Source organism: Larus michahellis, chromosome 12 (genome assembly GCF_964199755.1).
Source record: "Larus michahellis chromosome 12, bLarMic1.1, whole genome shotgun sequence".
Lineage (NCBI taxonomy): Eukaryota > Metazoa > Chordata > Aves > Charadriiformes > Laridae > Larus > Larus michahellis.
Window position 1 is genome coordinate 12,068,908 of NC_133907.1, and position 17,438 is coordinate 12,086,345.

The 17,438-nt window shown below is 55.2% G+C and overlaps 1 protein-coding gene across 4 annotated transcripts in view; it reads right to left on the bottom strand.

The window, feature by feature from the left end:
* PLCG1 (phospholipase C gamma 1) overlaps positions 1 to 17,438 on the bottom strand; it is a 51,458-nt gene that overhangs the window by 17,890 nt on the left and 16,130 nt on the right. For all 4 annotated transcript variants that reach the window (XM_074605819.1, XM_074605817.1, XM_074605818.1 and 1 more), the window contains exons 2-7: positions 9,124 to 9,276; positions 7,895 to 7,988; positions 7,143 to 7,190; positions 2,240 to 2,324; positions 1,215 to 1,298; positions 924 to 946 (exon numbers count right to left, since the gene is read on the bottom strand). In XM_074605819.1, the coding sequence (XP_074461920.1) occupies positions 924 to 946; positions 1,215 to 1,298; positions 2,240 to 2,324; positions 7,143 to 7,190; positions 7,895 to 7,988; positions 9,124 to 9,276 (487 nt within the window). The remainder of the gene's footprint in view (positions 1 to 923; positions 947 to 1,214; positions 1,299 to 2,239; positions 2,325 to 7,142; positions 7,191 to 7,894; positions 7,989 to 9,123; positions 9,277 to 17,438) is intronic.

The following is a 17,438-nucleotide window of genomic DNA, read 5'->3' on the forward strand; positions in this document are numbered from 1 at the left end:
ATGATATGTCCACATCTCAGAGCCAGGGACAACCCCAGGAGCAGTTCAGGAGTCACACTGCCAAGCGTATGACAACGTGACACTGGTGAAGGGCAGCAAAAATCATCAGAGGGATGGATTTGTACAAAAACCAGAGGGGCTGGCTCGTACAAGAGTGAAAAGAACTAAATAGGTGCAGGGCAGCCAAGGGGTGATTGTAGCCGGGACAGACCTACAGGTATCCAGAGGACATGGGCTCAAGGAAGCAAGGCAGGGAATAAAGGAGGGAACCGTTTGTAGCTGATTATCCCAAAAGGTTTGTCCATGAACGTACCAAGCCGCAATGAACAGCCCAGGGCCATGCTGGGGACTAACACCAAAAAACCCCAGAAATGGACTGGGCAGTGCTGGCTGCCCTGGGCAGAGGGATGCCGAGGTCCCTGCCAACTCCCTTTTCTATGGTTATAGGAAAAAAAGAGAGGAACCCATGGGGAACTACATGGACAAGTTAACAAGTCCTTCACTCTTTAGCTCCCGTGTCTAAATTCAAGCTCTTTTTATCACAGCGGAGATGTGCGCAGGGCAGGGAAGGGCACAGTTCGCAATGGTACCGCAGTCCCTGGCACTGTGGCCAACCAGCACCAACCATGATGATAACCTCTGGGAGATGGCTCAAGGTCTGATTACTTCCCATAAACCAACTGCTGGGTTTTGGAGGTGGCTGAGCTCTCAGCGGGATGTCTGGGGGGGAAGAGAGCCCTCACGGACCCGAGCTGAAGCGTCTACAGCGAAGATGCTTATTCAGAGTACAAAAATGCAAGCAGTGTGGTGGCAAGCAAGAGGCGCGCAGCATGTCTCGTCCCCGACACGCTGCTGAGGCACCAGAGCACATCACGGAGCAAAAGAAAACAGCCCCTTTCCCCAGCAAATAGAGAATTCTCCACCTTTCTAGGAACGGGACATCCATCTGCAAAAGAAGAAGCACGAACATTAGGTTTGCACTCAATCTCACCAGCATACGCGAAAGCACAAATCGATCGAGAAGGCAGCGGGGGCAGCAAACCGGCACTGTGCAGCTCGGCTCTCCTTACACCACTGCTCACACACCGCCTGCCCTGGCCCCAGCAGCCCACGCAGCCCCCTGCTAACCAGGCTAAAGCAATTAAGAGGGAATGCCCAATAACAAATATGGTCACTCCCTCCCTTTTCCCAGCCCTGGAGAATTCAGCTCTTACCATTTTCTGGGCGCTGAACATCAGGCTGCGGTAGAGCTGCGCGAACTGCCCGTAGGTGATATCCCCGTTCCTCTGTTCCACGTCCTGTGGCAAAAAATAACCAAGGTTTTACAGGGGCCACAGGCAACTCTGCATGGCCCGAGGAGTATCTCCTCCCACCAGGATTCCCAGGGGGAAAAGAAGGAGGGAAAGGCCAAATCCTGGCCAGACTTTGCCTCCTGCCTTTGCCCATCTCTGCTGGGGCCAGTGGGACTCCGGAGTGCCCCGGACACCAGCACATCCTAAACCGGATTATGTGATTTCCCCAAGCTCACCCATATAAAGGCATCATAGTGCTGATTAAAAAGCGTTATCGTCTACCTAAATCGTTACAAAAGGATCACTTTAATTTTTGTTTGTAGAGAGCATCTGAAGTGCCTGCAAACTGCAAGGCCCGAAGCGTGTGCTCTCCTTTAGGTACGCTGCTCTGTGGACTCGGAGATCAGCGCTGCTGGAAATGGCTGGTCATCACGGGGATGACCCTCCGTCCCTGGGTCTGCAGGGATGCTGGCAGAGCTGGCTGCCTGTCACCCAGTGGCAGCGGGATGCAGGACCCGAGGGATGCGGGACCCGAGGGATGCAGGAACCCCAGGGATGCGGGCCCCCAAGGGATGGAGGACCCCAAGGGATGGAGGACCTCCAGGATGCAGGACCAGCTGGCCTCTCTGCCTGTCCTCCTGCGCTCTACCCCACCAGGACAAAGCCCTCGACCAGAGCCAGGGACGACATGGGGCGCGGGGGAGGCAGGGTGGGGCGAAGAGAGGGCGCTGGCCACAAACGGGCCAGGGTGCGGCACCCAGTGGGAGCTGGCACCTCTTCAGTCGCCACCGTGGGTGGGGGCCCTCCCGGGGAAGGCTGGGAGCTTCTGCAATATGCAAACGTGCCGTGGGAGTTGAACCACCACCAGGTTTTGCTCAAAGGCAGGCAACGGGCTGTCGAGGGTCCCCGGCGGGAAGGAGGAGAGCGGAGGGGTCGCGCGCACTCACCGTCAGTCTCTCCCGCAGGAACCTCATGTTGGGCACCCGGTAGTTGACCTGAGACAGCATGTTTTTCAGATCCTTGGCGGAGATCCTGGCTCGGCAGGGGAAAGAAGGGAAAACACATTCAGGAGGTCTGGGATGGAGGGCACTCACCCTGGGACCAGGACACCACATGCACTGAGTGACCTGTGCCCAAAGCGGCATCAAGCTGCGACACACAAGGATGGATGGGTGTCCCCAGAAGGACTCCAGGGCTGGGACCAAAGGCAGAACAGAAGAACGTTTTCCGCCCCAATGAACTCTGTATCTATGCTGCCGGTGGGGAGCAGAGCGAGGTGCTTCCATCCCAACAGGAACTGCAAACACCGCTCCTGCAAGCTCCCAACACGGCAGGGCGAGTGCCAGCACCGTCAGCCCACTCCAGCCGACGCTGCCATGGGCACACAGCACCCGCTGCTTTACGGGAACGTCCGGGCAGAAGCATTTTTTCAAGTATCTGTGCCCAAACACAGATGCTGGGTGACCAAACCACTTCCAAAACCCACTCCCTGGCCTGCGGAGGGCAGGCTTTGCAAGTGGTTTGGGCCTGGCTAATTTTATCCTAAAGAGAGGAAAAAAGCCATTTTCAGTGTCTAGCCACAGGCATAATGCTGCTGTCCTCCCCCTCCCGGGGGCCCTTCGCAGCAAACGTGCCAGTTCCCCCATCGGGAAGGGCTCTTGCGGAGTGGGATCCTGCACCCAGGTGGGCAGAGAGGGGCAGCAAGTAGCCCTGGGGCTACCCCTGCCTTCACCGGCATTGGTCCCCCATGGGACAACAGCCCTGCAGCAAGGAAAAAGACGTATGTCTCCCATCTGCAGGATTTAAGAAGCCGAGAGGTCTGCGTGCAATCATTTTCTGGCAGCTCCTGCCTTAAAAAGCAAGTTCCTCACAGCCCGCCCCAGCAATCACAGATGCTGCTTTTGCCCCCCACTGAGGGAGTGGGGGCCCAGGACCCTGCAGGATGCTCCCCCGTCCCACAAAGCGTGGGGCAGGTCTGACCCTGGGAACGCTCACGGCTTTGGGGTGCGAATATAAATGTGCCAAGGAAGATGTCCTGTGTGGGGGTCACGCTGTCATCCGCGTCCCTTTTATGCTCTTCCGTGAAAGAAAGGAGGGGGGGATGGAGGGAGCCCCAGGGAGAGGGAGAAACCGGCTGGTGTCAGGCGCTGCAGAGGCGAGGGCCGCCGCAGCCGGTGGGACACAGAGAGCCCTTGTTTCTGGGCTGAGAGCCGCGGGGGACCGGGACACACGCACGGCCAGAGCAGGACCTGGCCCGGCTCCCGTGCCGTGCCCGAGGCCAGCACCCAGCCGGCCGAGGACCGTGCAGGCAGGCAAAAAAAAAAGAAAAAGCTGTTAAATGGCAGCATCCTCCCCTTCTCTCCTGGCTGTATGAGCTACAGGGCCAGCGGCACGCTCAGCACGGGCAGCAGCTTTGGGATCTCCCCCTGCACCTCCACTTCCCCGGGCACAAGTCACCCCGGGGGCTCAGGGCGAGCATTTTTGGGAGGGGAATCCTGTCCTTTCCCTTCCCCAATGCACCCAGCATCCACAGCCATGTGCAGGGTGCTGTGAAACCCCCTGGGCAGGGATGTCCCAGCTACAGGGGCCTGGGTGACAGGGAAATGGGGCGATGTCGGGGGGGAGCGAGCCTGGAGTGCAGCGGTGACTTGTGAGAGATGCCCTCAGGTGTCAAGGACCACAGCATGCAACAGCTCTCGTGGGACCCCCGACGGGACACCCAGAGTCCCCAGGGCCACCCAGCAGCATTCCCCGCCTTGGTGAGAGGTCTGAGACGGCAAAAAAGCTCTTGGAAAAAGAGCGGGAGGGGCTGCAGCAGCAGGAGCATCAGCAGGCATCGGGCTGGAGCCAGCACCCGGCTCTGGTGATGCTGGGCTGTTTCACGGGGAGGTGTGGGACCATGGCACCGCGACGGCACCAGGAGAGGCAAGAGCAAACCCCGTAAAAGCTGTGACCAGCATTTCCCTCTCTGCTTCGGTAGGTGACGGGGTATGGAAGAATTTTATTTACTGCGTGCTATTAATAATGTTAAAGTGTTGGAGACCTTGGATAAACAGCTCGGTACTATTTTGAGACTAGAAAGTAAAAACGAAATAAACAAACTAATTTCTCCTACGGAAGTTTTTTTAAGGTCTTATGACAAACAGGCCAAAGGACGGATCCAGCCTTCTCATGGATGGAAACATTCCCCAGTGCCATAACTCTGCTCCCAGCCGCGGGCAGCTCTCCTAGCCAGAGGTGAAACAGTCTCCTCCGCAGCAGCTTGGAAAAAAAACCCCAGCATCCTGTTATCCTCCTCTTTCCACCTAACCTCCCTTGGAAAAACAAATACCCAAAGGTCCGGCAGCCAGTGAAAACAGCCGACATCTGCCGGCGTGCTGGAAGGTATGCGCAGGCACCCAGCCGGGAGAAGGCGGAAAGGAAAGGGCTCCGGCGCAGGAGGCTGGGGCGAGCACGGGGTACACGAACACCAAGAATGATTTCTTCAGCTGCCGAAAACCTGCCCATTCCAGAAAGGACCAAGGATGGTTTGCAAAAGAAGCGTTTTTGTTGGTTTTTTTTTTTAAAAAAAAAAACCAAAAAACAACTCACTGTTCCTTTTTCAAACCCATTTCCAGGCTCAGAAGCCAAAGCAAAGAGCCCAGTGACACCAAAGTTAATGCTGAAACGCCTCATAAGGGCCAAGATTGCATCCAAGATATGTACGTGCCCCATAACTGCTGCCTCTACTTTGCCGAAAACACATGGATGCTTGTAAAACGGGGAGACCCAAAATCTTTCTGCATTCCCCCTCTATTGGTGTTTTGCCCCTGTCATTGCCTGGGCTGGAGCAGCAGCTCTTCCAGTTAAGCGGTTTGCATTGAAACCCCTCCCCTTGGTTGAGAGGTGAGGAATATGTTGTATTTTCCTGCCTTAATTCTGAATGCTAATAGAAAGATGATATTAAGAAAAACAAGAGAGATGCAACAGGCTGGCTTTCAGCTCTGCTGACCATGCCTCGGGCAGATGAATCTGTACGTGTAACCTCCTTTGTCCTGCTGGGATGTCATTTTATCGGTTTTACTGTATAACCAGATGAGAAAAAGGACCGATTCTTCCCATTTCTCCTGCATTCATCCTCCAAAACCCCCATGCAGCCACCCCAGCACCTGCCTCCATGCTCTCCATTGCTGAATTAGGAAATATTTCGCCCGGTCACCACTGAAAACCAGTTCACCGCGTATAAAACTCAAGCCCGCATTTGAAAGGTGTGTGGCATATGCAGAGCAGCTGCAAGAGATTAAAGGCGCCTCTCCTTCCCTTTCTGCCTCTGCAAGGATTTATCCCTCCTCCGCAAAATCCCCGTGCGCCCAACGGTGCTCTCGCCACGCCACAATATAAATCACTGCAAAGGCAAAAATGTCCAGTGCAGCGGGATTTCCCCAATGCAACACACTCCTGCTCCGCTCCAAGATGTGGAGAGGTTGAATTTAACCCCTGGCTGCCCGACAGCAGGGGCCGTCTGCCTGTCCTGGCTGTCGCCGGGCAGCATGCTGCGGCTGGGACAGCAGTGGGGACCAAAGAGGGAGGAGAGGACCCTTTCTCTTCTCCTGATGAGTGCGGAGCAGTGATTTCCGCCTGCCGATCCACAGGACCGACCTGTCTGGCTGTGGTCTGCCACAGCTCCCCAGCAGCGTGGCCCTGGCACGGCCAGCCGGGTTCGCAGGGTGGGTTTCTTGGCAGGAGCTTGCTGCAAGGATGAGGAGGGGTCCAGGGCTCAGGGTGGAACGTGGAAATCGGTAGCGGTGTGAGATCAACGGCACCAGCAAGGACCGAGCGGAGGATGCTCTGGAGCATCCCGGTGCTCTGCCTGGCACCTGGGTACACAGAGAGGGCAGATGGGGCCAAGGTGCTCCACCGCAGCCAGGGAGCACGAGATGATGTGTGAGAGATGTCTCCAGCACTGCCCTCCCTAGAGCAGGACGGGAGGAATCCCCCTACCTCCGGGGAGCACATTAATGTGGAAATCACTGCTGAGAGGGTAATGGGCTCAGTTTACATCACAGGGGAAAAGCGTGTCCCAGGGCCGAAAGGAGGCAAATAACAGCCCCTGGGGAAGAGGAAAACTAGTGGCCAGCATGTGGCCAGGAAAAGCAGGCTATGGCAGCAGAAAGCAGAGCACGATGCAACTCGCCTCCTCAGCAGGGAAATATCCCTTCCCTTATCTCCCCATGATGGGTTATGACCCAGTTCCCCTCCTTTATCTCCTCATGATGGATCATGACCCAATTCACCTCCTTTATCTCCTCATGACGGGTCCAAGCATGACATTTCACCTGCTAGGACATCACCAAGCATTCACCTAAGAACTTCACAAGTGGTGGCCCTGCTGCAGCCCATCAGCCTGGAAGCCAAGCTGGATCAAGTGGGATGATCCATGGCCTCACGGACCTCAGAAAAGGAGAATAAACCACACAGGGTGGAGAATAACAAACACAACGCAGTTCAGCTCTGACGGGGTGGCCAGAGACACTTGTTGGCTCTTTGCTATCTGCTTCCTCGGGTGATACCAGCTGGGGGTGAAGGTGTTTCATGGCTATGGGGTCTCAAGGTGTTACCGGGCCCAAACAGCTGGGAAACAGGTCAGGGAAAAAGACAATTTTTTAATGCTTTTTAAATGCAGTGAAAATCAGCCAGGGAAATATTGGGGCTTGAATTAATGTTCCTTGAAAATAAAAATTAAAAAGCTAAGGAACCCAACAAAAAATCTAAAGCAAAGGCTGGGGCTTCAAGTCAAAGGTAAGCCCTCCCGGCTCAAACCCTTCTGTGAACGTGCAAGTCTGTGCAAGAGGGCGTTTTCTCTCTTCTTACCTGTCCTCCCGGTTGCGATCCAGCGAGTAGAACTGCTTCCGGAGCCACCTAAATGGAAAGGCACAAACACGCACACACTTCGCCCCAGCTCCTCAACAACCAGCCCGTTTGGTTTGGTGTTACCTCTGGAAGATGCTCGACACCTTGCCATCCTCCCCCACAGCCCTCCTTCCCACCAGGGAACCTGGCTCTGCTCCCCTTCCAGAGGCAGCCCACCCCGTTTTCATGCAGGCAACCTGCCCCCCTTGAAAACTGTCTCTGTCTGAAAGCGAGCCCACAGAGAAGAAAAAACTCAAAGGTATCTTCTACATGCCTCTACACTGAATTGCTACAGATAATACAGGCCAGGCACACCTAAAAACATCTGTTTTGTGGTAAAGCTCCTTTTCCCTGCATGCCTGTGAGATCAAACTCTGGCCATAGACGATGTAGCACAGTGGGTCATAGAATCAGAGAATGATTTGGGTTGGAAAGGACCTGAAAGACCATCCAGTTCCACCTCCCTGCCCTGGGCAGGGACACCTCCCACTAGACCAGGCTGCTCAAAGCCCCATCCAGCCTGGCCTTGAACACCTCCAACAATTTCAATGGATCAATGGGATGAAGCCTCGCGAGTGCAGAGACAGGGGTACCACGGCAGCACGGCTCAGAGAGGGAATGAGATGTTGACACTGTGGTCACCTTTTTCTGTCAAAAAGGACAGAAAAGGGAAAAAAAACAAAACAAGTGCAGGACAAGGAAAAGTTCCTCACCTTTCAATCTGCAGGGGGGTGGCAGCCCTGAGAGTGTCTGCCACCAGCCAGTTCAGCCCCTTGATCCACATGTTGACCTCATCCTCGGAAGTGGCTGTGGAGAGCACACAGGAGAAATGGGAAGAAGGAATGTAGCAGCTGATCACCAGCCCAAACCTCTTGGGACTATTCCCCAGCATCTTACATACCCCATTCCTTCCTTCATCCCCCTTCTGACAAAAACCCCCTCCCGTGCAGATCCCTCCGGCTCCTCTCCCTGCCAAGCTCCTGCTCCCCTCCCGTGGGATGTCCGTGGCTGGACGGACCCCTTGCTCCTGGGCATATCGCTCTCTTCTCCCTTCCATTCCCGAGCTGGGGTGTTATCTTTGTCCCCAAGCAGTAGTGCTCTGGCTGGCCTGGGTGACAGGCCAGCACCTCCTTGGGAACGTGTGCCAGCTCCTCCATAACCTCCCTGACAGCTTTCTGAGGGCAGAAGTGCTGTCTCCGTCCCTGTGTCCCACCGCACCAGCCAGAAGGCAGGTTTGTCGTGGACATTAAGGAGGCAGCATGGCTGCCTCCGTCGGTGCTCATCTATGTTTGTTTAAAGGAGACACAAGACTGCATAAAGTTAGTAGAAAAAGATATCGTCTACCAGCTGAATGGCAGCCAGTGATTAAGAACCTGTCCTCCATCTGAACAGCAGACCCACCAGCATAAACCTCCTCTCTTTCAACCAAAACATAAGGCTGGGTGCTCCAAGTCCAGCCTAAGCCAACAGACGAGGCATTGAGGAAAGTGGAGCGGAGACCAACAGCCCAGAGGTACTGTGGCTTCGTGAGTTACCGATTGCCACTGGCAACGATTTCTCGCTCAGAACTGCAAAGCAGAAGTCAGGGAGATTTTACCACTTCCTGCACGTGGCCGGTTACCACAACGCAGCTGATGAACACCAACAAGCCAAGCTGAGATAAAACACTCGATCTCAAGCACACATTTGAAGTAGGAGCTTCAGTTCACCCAACTTTTGGGTTTACCAAGCATATTAACTGACGTAACTAGGTGTTGAATGTGTACCCTTCAGGGAACCAGCGTCACCTTCTTCCAAAGAAACTCCCTCGGCATGGCGAAAAGAGCATCTGCCCAGGGATAAGGTTCCAGCTCACCCATGGAAGGATGCATTCAAGGTTTGTGGAGATGAGGTGCCCGTCCAACCCTGCCCTGGCACAGCCCAGGGACCATGAGTGCTTTACCTTGCAAGCTGAGGGTCTTCAGCCTGAATTCTGTGCCGTAGAGGACAACGAAGCAATGAGACTGGTCCAGTCGGAAACATGGATCCTCCTGGTACCGGTCAAAGTCACGTGAATTCTTTCCTGGACGAATCTCTTTGATTTCACGAATATCCACTATGGGAGAAAGAGAAAACAAAAGCGGAGTTCAGCGAATAGCTTGAAATTCCCATGGACGAGAAGGAAGGTCACGGACAAAGCACTTTTAGTCATCTGAAGAGCTGGATTACCACCCATCACATGATGGCAGACCCAGGCATGCCCATGGCACCGGGATACTGGCCTCTGAAAAGCTCAGCCCCAGGAATGGTGTTTTCCCTGGCTGTGCTGGAAAGCAAGGATGGCACGGCTGCCCCAGCCCGGGCAGAGAGCTGCCAGAGCTCTGAGGACAGTGGGCACGTACAGGGGACGGTGCCTTGTAGAGGACTTACTGCATTCAGGCTCACGTGAGCCATCACGGCAGCCTCCCATGGGCTGAAGTGGTGACCTGCACTCAGAGCTCTAGCACGGCACCGTCAGCCCAGTCCTCAGCATGGACGCAGGTGCCCAGGTCCTCCCAGAGAAGTTTCCTGCACCTCTCACCGTAGACAAGCCCCTCAAGAGCCCCCAGCTCGCTCCTCAATCTTCAAGGCAGCACAGAGATCTCGCCACTCATCTTGCACACCTCTCTTGCCGTGCACATGTTGGTTGTGCACCCACACGAGCCCCTTCTTACCCATTCCCTAGGAAGCCTCCCCAGCCACCACCCCTCTATTTACCTCTGTCCCTCCCAAGAACAGTTGGATGTCTCGCCTGCGGTGACCCCTCAGCAGGACGAGCAGAGGGCTCTGCCGCTACTGCAGGCTCCTTCCCCCTTTGGCTTCACACCTCACGCTTTCCTCTTCCTCCACCCGACATACATCTGCCAACGGTACTTTTTTTTTTTATCTTTTGAGAGAACAACTTTTTTCTTCTAAGAAAGCCTTTCTACTGAGGTGGACCCTCCGAGGGCGCAGCCTCCTGCCCAGCTGGATGAAATCCTGTTTGCAGCTACCGCCTCTTGCAAAGCCCACACACAGACTGAAGATCCACTCCTCTCCAAATTCAAGTTAGGTACTGAAACTTGAGTTGATTCCTGGTTTAAGCAACTCAATGGTGCCCCTGCCTCACCCCTTTCACCCTAAATTATGCCTGTAGTTTCTGGCCTCTCCCCCTTGTCCCGTTAGCATCCTCACAGCTCCTCTGAGTGCTACCAGGATGCCCAGGGCAGTCCCTGCCTTCATACATGCGCCATCTTTACCAAGAAAACTCTGTCCTTTGCTAGCCAAAAAGGGACAAAGCATTTATCACCTTTGGGTGATGTTCAGAAGGCCACAGAAGAAAGCACAGTGCAAGGATCAACCAAGCCCAACCTCTGGAGATCCAGTTGTGGTGGATCTGCCACAGCTCTGGAGGAGATTTGACTGCCTGTGACCCCCACCGCGCAGAATCCCCCTCCCCATCCCACTGCCAAACACTTTCCAGAGAGAAAACATTAGGAAAAGCATGAAAACAGCCACATGTCTGGAGATCATTTGAATTCCAACACCACCAGGGAGGTCTGGTATCAACACCCTACGCATACGCAAGGTGCTGGTCAGAACTGGAGCCAAGGGAGGTGGGATAACAGCTCAGGGCTCTCGTATCTCATGGTTCTGTACCGTACACATAAAATTACTCCCATGGGCTTTATTTAAAAAATCCTGGCTTCTCTTTGAACCTGCGGTGACAGCGGAGGGGGTTATTGTGGGGGGTGAACCCAGATTGCAGAGGAAAGCTCAGAAAATTGCATCTCAAACGGGAGACGGCAGGGTCCAGGGTGACAAAGCTGGTAATTTGGCTGGACAGTGTGTCATCCTGGCCAGAGCTTGGGCTGGTGACTCCGGGGACCTGTGCTTGCATTCATTATCCTCACACCCTTCCCTAATGGCAACATGCTTCCTCCAGGGGATGGATGAAGAAGGCAAGATGAACCACAAGCAGCCAAGCCATGGTCAGATGAAGCCTTCAGACGGTGCCCATCAGGTGATGGCCAGGGCAGGCAGCAACACCCTCAGCATCAGGCTTCTGGGACACAGGGACAGCATCGTCCTAAGGATATTCTTTAGACTATAGGGCTGGTGTCGCATCCCAGCAGCTGTCCCCAGTGGGCCAACCCAAAGGCGACCAACGTAAGGCAGCAGTGTGACCATGAGGGACAGCCCAGGGTGTCAAAAGCCGGCCCGGGCAGGTCCCAGCAGCGAATGGCAGGGCAAATCCAGGCATGGGGCTGGCGAGGAGCAGACCCACTGCGCTACACGTGTGGGTGGTGAACCCCATGGCACAGCATTGCCCTGGCAGCTTCAGCTGTGGCCCATGGAGAAGAGGAGCAGATAACTCCGACCAGCTACCTCGGAGCTGTGGCTCCTCTGCAAAGGGCAGCTCTGAGCACGTCGGAGCATTAAATGCCACGTGAGGACAAGGAGCTAAAGAGATGCTGGTAAGGGAACATCTTGCAGCCTCCCTCCCCAGAGGAAATTCTGGGAAAGGACTCTCATTGCCATAAAACAAAGAGGAAAAAAACCAACAGCAACAAGAAAGAAAAAAAAAAAAAACAAAACAACCCAAACCCAAGAATCTTTGCTTCCTGGAAAAACAGTTTCTTAAATGCTTGGGGGAATCAAATAACAACATTTCTGAGTCACGTTTCCAAAGCAGATGATGCTTCTGAGCAATGTGGGACGGAGATTACTGCAAACCTGGCGTGTAATTCATCCCAATTAAACTCCACTTACTGCGCTCACTGTGGAGCGACTCGCCTTTCATTTCAATTTACCGCAGGTTAAAACTAGACAGAAATGTGACCTGCTCATCACCCGCAGCCGCGGCTGACAGCACCGAACCCCACCGCGAGAGAAGATGCTCAAACAAACACCACGGGAAGCCAGACACGGGGGTTGACTGTGGGGAGACTGGTTGTGAACCCTACCCAAGGAATGCGGGATCCGCTCTTGGCAGGACACGCCGTGCAGCGTCTGGAGATGACGGCAGCCTGACAGAGGACGTATCCACACTGACCACTGCAATATCCCCCCAAAGCTCAGCAATTCGGGAAAAGAGCATGGAAAGAGCCAGTTCCTCGGGGCTGCAAAGGGAGGACGGAGAAGCTCCCTTAAATAAGCGAGGGTGTGACTTTAGAAGGCATCGCCCACCCTTTGGAAACGAGCTGGCTGGAAGTTCAAACATTAGCGTGCCCTGCCGTAACCTGCCCATGTGCTCACATCCTCAGTGACACAGCATGTTAAAAAAACTCTTAAAAAACCCCCGTATCACCATCAAGGCCTTTGCATCCAGGACATGCACAGCAGGGCTGAAGACTAATCCTCTCTTTGAAGGATGCAGGGCTCAACCAACGCGGTTGGAAAAGGCTAGCAGCTGGTTTCATGGTAGGTTACCAGGTTACTAGTGAGGGAAGGTGCCAAAATACTAATGGCTTGCCTTCGTATCACGCTGCGAGTGTCTCGTCTCCGCTTCGGGACGTGGCAGCACGCCCTGCGCTCGCCCCTCACCGCATGGAGCACTGGCGGGTTAAAAAAGTAGTGAGACGGAGCTGCTGTTACAAACTGCATACCTAAAATGCAGGCAATGGAGAGAGCCCCGGCGTGAGCGAGGCGCTTGTCAAAGACAGGAGGAGGCAGGGAATTCCTCGGGCGAAGGGCAGCCTCCGCGAGGACCGTGCGCCCAGAGGGAGCGGGGTAAAAACCTCCAGCCCACACACGCTTGCAGCTGCTTGCTCGTCTCTCTCATCCTCCCAAACACGCCGGCGCGTGGCGGGGAGAAGGCGGTTCGGGGTTTGGTTTGTGCAGCCCTCCTCTTGCCGCAGAGCAGCCTCTCGAACCCTGCCGTCTCTACCGACCCCACCACCTTCCCGGCCCCCTCGCAGCATGGAAGGAAATGACTCTGGGCAGGAAGCGCAGCGAGCGCGAATGCCACCATCCCCACCAAGCAAACGCTGAAACGCTGCTTCCCTTCACCAGCCCCTGCCTCCGTCCCACCCCAGGTGGGATCCTGTGCATCCAGCACAGGATGGGAGTCAGTGTGCACGGAGGGAGGAGAGATGGAGACATCTTGCTATAGCCCAGGGCTGGCTGGAGTTTTCTCTCGCTGATTTTGCTCCTGTCAGCTCCTGGGGGTAACCCCAGCTTTGCACGGCGCCAGCCAAGCAGTGCAAAGCCTGCTCGGGGTGGGTTTGGCAGCCCGGGCTGAGCACTGCTCAACCTCAGCTTTGCTACCAGCAGAAAGGCTGCTGGCAAGCTCACGGCCAGCCTGCGGGCCGGCCGGCAATGGAGGGAGAGCCTACAAGCCCCATCTCCCCTTGCCCTTCCCTGGCTCGCACTGATTCCCCCTCGCCCCATCCTCCCGCCTGTCCCCACCACAGCCAGGCACATCACAGAATCCCAGAATGGTGTAGATTGGAAGGGACCTTAAAGACCATCCAGTTCCAACCATGGGCAGGGACACCTCCCACCAGCCCAGGTTGCTCTAAGCCCCGTCCAACCTGGCCTTGAACACCTCTAGAGATGGGGCAGCCACAGCTTCTCTGGGCAACCTGGGCCAGGGGCTCACCACCCTCAGAGTGAAAAATTTCTTCCTGATATCCAATCTAAATCTCCCCTCTTTCAGTTTAAAACCATTCCCCCTCGTCCTATGGCTCCCGTCCCTGATCCAGAGTCCCTCCCCAGCTTTTTTGGAGCCCCTTTAGGGACTGGAAGGGGCTCTAAGGTCTCCCCGGGGCCTTCTCTTCTCCAGGCTGAACCCCCCCAACTCTCCCAGCCTGTCCTCACAGCAGAGGGGCTCCAGCCCTCAGAGCATCTTCATGGCCTCCTCTGGCCCCGCTCCAACAGGTCCATGTCCTTATTATTATTATTCCAGACAACAAACCACACTCCAGCCCTTAACTATTTCCACCTCAGCGTGCAAGAGCCACAGCTCGCACGGGGCCGTCTCCGCGCACCCCAACCACCCTCTTGCCGGTAAACAGGAAACACAACGCCGACGGCAGCTCCTGGGCTTGGGCCACCTTTGGCTTTGGATGCCCCTCCAGCCTGCTCCCACTGCGGCTGGTGCAGCAGTTGCCGCTGGCTGCTGATCCCACGCACTTGGATCTGCTCGCCAGCGCCCGCGTTTCCTCGGGCAGAGCCCTGCGGCTCTGCAGACCTGCAGGGCGGGTTGGGGGGGGGAGCCCGGAGCCCCCGGGGCATGCAGGCAGGGAGGGGAACCTGGCAGCCAGCCTTGAGCAGGGAGTGGAAGTTAAAAAGCAGAGGGCAGGCGAGCGGAGGCGAGCTGGGAGCTCGGCAGAGGTTCTCCACGAGTGCAGTGAATGGAGAACAGCAGAGCGCATGCTGGAAATGACGTCTAACCACCGCTCTGCCACCCTCAGCACCAGCAAACTCACCAGGTGAGTGGTGGCACGGGCTCTGTGACAGTAGCCCACGAGTCCCACCGTAGGTCCACACCTTGGGTCCTTGCTGGGAAAGACCTACCAGGGATGCTGCCAAAACCTGGGGGATAGCAGGGCCCCAGCACTGCAGGTCATGCGCATGCCTGGGCAGAGGAACAAGTGACGGGTAATCCAGGATGAACCCTTCAAAGATACCCTGTCACCAAGGTGAGCCACATCTCCTCCTCCCCAAGCTGCCCTTGCCCAGAGCATGCTGTGGAAGGCAGCAGTCACTGCAGAAGGTAGAAACTGGTCTTCATCCCCCGCGGACAGTGGCAGGAGGAGGAAGAACTTGGTGCCAAAGCAATAGCAGAGGTAGAGGGAAGCTCTCTGATGGAATACAAACCCCCCTGAGGTCTGGCAGGGCTGAGATCTCAGAACAGGGACCAGCAGCAAGCAGGGAGGGACAGATGAGCTGCAGATGAGATGGGATGCATGGAGCACGCTGGCCACCTTCCAGCCCTCCCAGGCGGGCACATAGGCAGCATCCAGGAGAGGCTCTGGGAAGGCAGTAGCAAAGCCTGTCCATCCTGGAGATGCTCTAAGCTCCTCACACGGTTCCACGTTGCACACTGAGCTGTGCAAACACCTTGTGCTCTTCACAGCCTCCCAACCTTCCCCCAGCCCACCACCAGATCGGCCTGGCCCTCCGCTTGCCTCCAGCCCTTAAAAAAGGAGGACATGGACATATTTCTGAGCAAAGAGCCTGCCCTGCAGCAGGAGCATCAGAAAGAAAAAGCTGACCCCAGATCCACCCCCCCGCACCATTCAAGAAAAAAAAAAAAAACCCAAACAAACTACCCTCTGGTTACACGAAAAGCAGATCCACCCTTAAAGTCATTTAAAACCGAAACTTCGTCCAAGCCTCATTTAACTGCTGATGGATAGGGTGTTGTAACGCGTAAGGATAAGGACACCCTGGAACGGGCTCCGAGGGTTGCAAAATCTCCACCTCCAGAGGATTTTGGGGAAGATGTAAAACTGATTAAATAAAAAAAAAAAATTAAAATAAAAAACCCCCGAAAACTGACAGAAAGAGGGTTTAGCACAGATTACCATCCAGGATGGATTTATTGGGGACAGCCTCCGAGAAAACACCCACCCCCTCGACAAGCATCGCTCGGTGCAGCGCGTCTCCTTGGGGACAGGCGGTGCCGTGACAGCCACACCGTCACTCCCAGCCCAGCCTGACCTCAGCCGCCTGACACGGACCCATCCCGCCCCGGGGCAGCAGGAAAGCCTCCGGGCTACTCACTCTGGCAAAGAAAAAGAATTTAAGGAAAAAAAAAAAAAAAGTTTTCATGTTTTCCTGCTATTTAACATTGTGGATCCCACTAAGCGCAACCCTGTGGGCTTCCCATCATTGGAAGGGGCGCTGGGCGGTCAGGCCTCCAGGGAAAGGCTGCCAAGGGAGAAAGAGGAAAATAAGACACGACTCTTACGTGCCTGCGGATGAAAATAAGAGAAATCTATTATGCGACAGCATGGAGAATAAAGTAGCGCCACCTCCCTCTTAATATTTCAACGGAAGCCCCCCTGAAATGGGTATTCAGGCCAGCACGAGATACCAAGAGCTGCAGGAGTCTGGAGGAGGACTGTGGCCAACCTTCTCGTGATGGGCTTCACAGGCTGGTTTACCACCCCCCCGCCCCGAGCGACCCTGCCCAGCCCGGGGCTGCTCCGCACCCGCTCAAGGCTTCGGATCTGCTGACTGCAACCAAACACCGCTCAGCATTTAATAAAAAAAAAAAAAAAAAAAAAAAAAAAAAAAAAAAGAAACAACCAAAAATCCCCCATGATTTCAGGGGAAGGGCTGAGCGTGCACTAAGTGCTCCGCTGGACGGGGGCCAGAGCCTTCAGCACCTCCCGGTCTGCAGCCCCGTCGCCTGCCCTTCGCTATTTATCAACCCCTTTCCACCTGCAAAGCTCCGGGTGAGCCCGGCTTTTGTCCCCGCACGGACCCATCCCTGAATCCACCGGGGATGCCTGACAGTAACTACCGGAGCTGGAATTTGGCAAAAATTAAGGTGGCTTTAAAAACTCACGTTGCACCCATAAGGAAGGCAAAATTGGGGTCCTGCACTTAATATCCCCTCCGCAAGAAGCAAAGCAGGATCCCCAAGCTATTAGAAGCACATTTCAGAGGGAAGAGCCATGTGTCTCTCATTAGTATAGGTTTTCAGAGTGGCAATAGCTCAACCCCTCAAGCCCACAAGCTTCCCTTAATCGACGAGGCTAAGGCAGACAGTGTAATGGTGAATTAAAGGTCTCTGCACAGAGACGCAGCGATGGGGTTACTGCATCCTCCTCCCGGCTGCGCTCGCTGCCGTGTCTGCCATCAGTGTTGCTCTGCACCAGCTATCAGGTTTCCGAAGGACAATCCCATGCCATTAACAGATGGCTTATCCAGACAGGACGAGAAGAAACCAGCTGAGGCCTCTAATTTGACCTTACTACTTTCTCAGAGGGCAGGAGGCATGGCTGAGGCATCCACGGCGGCCAACATAAACACCAAACCAGCTGCGCCCTGTGTCCCAGCAAACCCCTCATCCTCTGAGCTACAAAATGTCGTGCTGCCCTTCTAGTGAGGCACCAAAACCCCTGTAAAAAGCTCTCTCACCCCCACTGCTGCCCCAAGGAGGGGCATGGCCACCCTGGTGCTCAGGGGCCATTGGGTCCTGCTACTCTTGTTACTGCAACACACAGGAACTTCTCCTGCCTCAGGAGAAGACCGCAGAACCTTAGAGTGGTTTGGGTTGGAAGGGACCTTAAAGACCATCCC